Here is a 3,513-nt window from a genome sequence, read left to right as displayed (position 1 = left end):
TAATAACATATTTAAATTTAATCTTAATACATTAGACTCAAAACGAGTTTACCCGTTAACACAATTGTTTAATCCGTTAACACAATTGTTTAATCCGTTAACACAATTGTTTAATGGATTGATCCGTTATAATTCGTTATAAAAATTAAAGTTATAATTATATCCTTATATTTAAAAGTAAAATTATTGAGATTTTAATTTCAATATTTTTATTGTTTAGATTTTAATTTTAGACTTGTAGTTAGTTTTTTATTTTTTATAAATATTATGATTTTAATATTTATAGGTCAAACGAATTAATTTCGAATCTGATCAATCCATTTATATAAACGAGTTAAAACGAGACTTATTATGTTAATCTATTTCATAGTATTCATTAACGGGTCAAAATAGATTAACACGATACGACCCATTATGTTAATAGATTGTGTTGTGCTAATGAGTCGTATTAGAATTTGAGATTTTGATATGATAAATTTAACAGATCATGTTCGAATTAACTCATATAGTATATATACATGCCTAAACACGATCGTTAACCCTAATTAACACACCTAACCATAATTACTCCTATTCAAATCATCATAATTTTTGCACCATCTAATTCCACTGCATGAATCATTAACAAATGTGCCTCTAATCGCTATGTATATAATAAAAATTGCGTAAAAAACCGATAACGCCCTCTCAGTTCCTCTATTTTTACAATCTAACCGTCCGGAAGAAAAAAAGTCAGTTGTTGGGCGCCGCCAGCCCCAGTCTACAAATCTCCTCCGCCGGCGGAGCCTCCCATGTCCCGGTTCTCATCCTCTTCATTTCGTTGAAACCGTCAATACATTCCCTAACCTTCAAATTCCGTATTCGCTTTCGGGCGGAGGCGAGTTTCTTCCCAGCGACTTGGTCAAATATTCTTTGCCACCCTTTCTCCCATTCCCCGTGAGCATCGCATAGCTCAAGCGTCCCGTTTCCCCAGTCGGTCCAGCTCCACCATCGATAGAGAGACGGCATCACCTCAGCCACGCACTTATCTCGGCACACCGGCGTGCACGGCCTACATTTAGCCCCGCTCAGCGGCCCCGAGCTTGACAGCGCGGCAACGGGAACGCCGTAATGGCTGGGGGGGAAAGAGTATTTCCGGTCCGTTACGACGCAGAAGGGGAGGCGATAGGTAAGATGAGGGACCCCCTGGGTGGTGAGCTGCGCCCTGAACGCGGTCTCCGAGTTTAGCTGGGTGAACCCAGCAGATTCCAGCTTGGGGATGAGGGAAAGGCGGGAGAGAGCGACGGTGGAGGTGTTGAGGTCGCCAATTCCAAGCCGGTCGTTGAGCCCACCGTAGGTGGACCCGGGAGGGACCAAGTACTTGCCCGGCACGAAGTTTCTGGGTGGAGTGGGGCGTTCCAGTAGCCGTCAACTCGTGTTCGGACGATCCAATCGTATGTGAAGTTTTTCCGCTCTTGGTACTCACTGATCATGGTGAGGCAGCCCTCGACTAGGTTGAAGTATTGCAAGAGACCCTGCAAGAGACAGAAAATGAAAATACGGAAGATTCGTAATTCGTACGTGAAGGATACAGAGAGGGGGAGGGGGTTCTTTCTGCATTCATATAATTATCATATATACTGGAAAGGTGGCGCGTGACTTGGTAATCAACATGTTGGATGTCCTACCCTCACGCGTGTACGCATTGTTACATACTATTTTAACCTTTCTTTTTAGTTTTTGTTTGTTTGTTTTTTTTTTAAACAACCTTTCTTTTCAGTTGAACAACGGGGTTTAGACTTTTCAGTTTTTGTTTTTTTTTTAAAACCTTTCTTTTCGCTGGGGTGAAGAGGAAAGGACTCGCAGCATGGAAGAAGAGGGAGGAGGCGGAGGGGGTGGATCCATCGGCGCCATGAAAGGAGAAGAAGAATTTTAAAAGATTGCTGATACATATCCAGAACGAAGAAATCCTTAAAGATAAAATGTATTCCAGAAGCCGTCTGGGATCAAATTAACCTAAACGTAAATAGTACAAGTATTTATATAAGAAAGAGAAAGACTATTTTAACCCTGCTAATGCCCAAAGACTAAAATGCCCTAAAGGAAAGCTATCCAACATAAAAAAATACCATGTAAAGATAACTGCACCCGTGTAAAGAAATAATTTACAACTAATTTAATAAATTTACAACTTAATGGAATTCGTGAGATGGAGAATATCGGTACGCAAGCCATGTCACGATCTCCGTGCTCGCTTAGATAATATTAAAGAATTGAGAAACAAATTAAAAATGGCGACACGGAATTCATGTGATGTAGGGAACGGTTGGCGACTGGTTTACGAATATACCATATTATTTGCTTATTTCTTCTGTCTTCGTCAAAGCAGATATCTATGCTTTAATTTAAACGAAATTGAAAATCGAGAAAAAAATGGAAGTAAGAAAAAGAAACAGACAAACCTGGATGCCGCTTGGCGAGTTCGCCGCCGTGAGGACTCGGAGCTGCGAATCAGTCTGCGGCAGGGGTTTGGGCTCGAAGATTCGGACGGAGGCCAGTCTTGGCACGGTCTTCAGCAGTGAGAACTTGTACGAGTTCTGATCCAACGGGCTGTGCAGAAAAAGATCCGAATTCGGATACTCCTCCAGAATCTTCTCCACTATAGATGGTCCCGTGAGCTCGAACCTCCTGGCCCCTCCAACCAAACACACCGCTATTCTCGACCGATCCAATTCATCCTTCCTCCTTCTCCACCGAGCCTCCTCTGACTCGGTCCCGTTCAGCACCACCCGAGTAGTCAGAGGCGGCGGCTGCGACGAATTGAAAGTGACGTTTGCTGGCTGCTCGAATGTATGACCGAGAAGAAAAGACCGAAGAGGATCGAAAGAGGAAAGAGGGTTGGCGGTGTTGGGGGAGAGAGAGATAAACACGAGGAGAAAGAGGGGAGGGATGATCAGCAAAACAAGACGCCAATCGAGATCCGAAATCCATCGAGAAAATTGCATGGTGATTTTGAAATCGATCCTTATCACCTATCAACTACTCCTCCTCCCAAACTTGGGTGCTCCCATAAGAGAGAGAGAGAGAGAGAGAGACTCATGAACCGTGCGGCAGAAGGAAGATGACACTGGAACAGCCTTTTTGGCGTGAGGAGGTTTTAAAAAGTTGAGCTGGAATATTGAAGCTTCAAGGGGCGCTTTCGGAATTTAGAAAGTCCGATGCGTTTCGATAGAGTAAAATGTACTAATAATATAGCCCTTAGGCCTTAGCCCTGCGGTGGGTTTGGAATCGCGCCTCAGTTACCGATTTGCTGTACAAAGTACGTGTGAGGCAGTTATGTCACAACGTGGTAGATAGGATCTTTAGCCAAAGGTAGATATGAAATTCTTAATTCTCTTATTTATTACTAATATTTTTAAATGAATGCACCTTTTTTTTTTTGTGATGCTAGTTACCGATCTCAAATGCAGATTATATTATAAGTCTAATTAATTTTATTTTTAAATTTTTTTAAAATTATAATATTATTTTTAT

General features: G+C 41.8%; 1 protein-coding gene across 1 annotated transcript; it reads right to left on the bottom strand.

Moving 5' to 3' along the window:
• Positions 1 to 557: 557 nt before the first annotated feature.
• LOC121259992 lies at positions 558 to 3,222 on the bottom strand. Its single transcript, XM_041161836.1, is given in 3 exon segments — positions 558 to 1,376; positions 1,379 to 1,514; positions 2,442 to 3,222. Coding segments are annotated over 3 exon segments (1,323 nt in total). The 5' UTR covers positions 2,985 to 3,222; the 3' UTR covers positions 558 to 732.
• Between the last annotated feature and the right edge of the window lie 291 nt (positions 3,223 to 3,513).

Source organism: Juglans microcarpa x Juglans regia, chromosome 4D, assembly GCF_004785595.1.
Source record: "Juglans microcarpa x Juglans regia isolate MS1-56 chromosome 4D, Jm3101_v1.0, whole genome shotgun sequence".
Classification (NCBI taxonomy): Eukaryota; Viridiplantae; Streptophyta; class Magnoliopsida; order Fagales; family Juglandaceae; genus Juglans; species Juglans microcarpa x Juglans regia.
The sequence above is the reverse complement of the archived record's forward strand: the minus strand, read 5'-3'. Positions and strand labels throughout refer to the sequence as shown.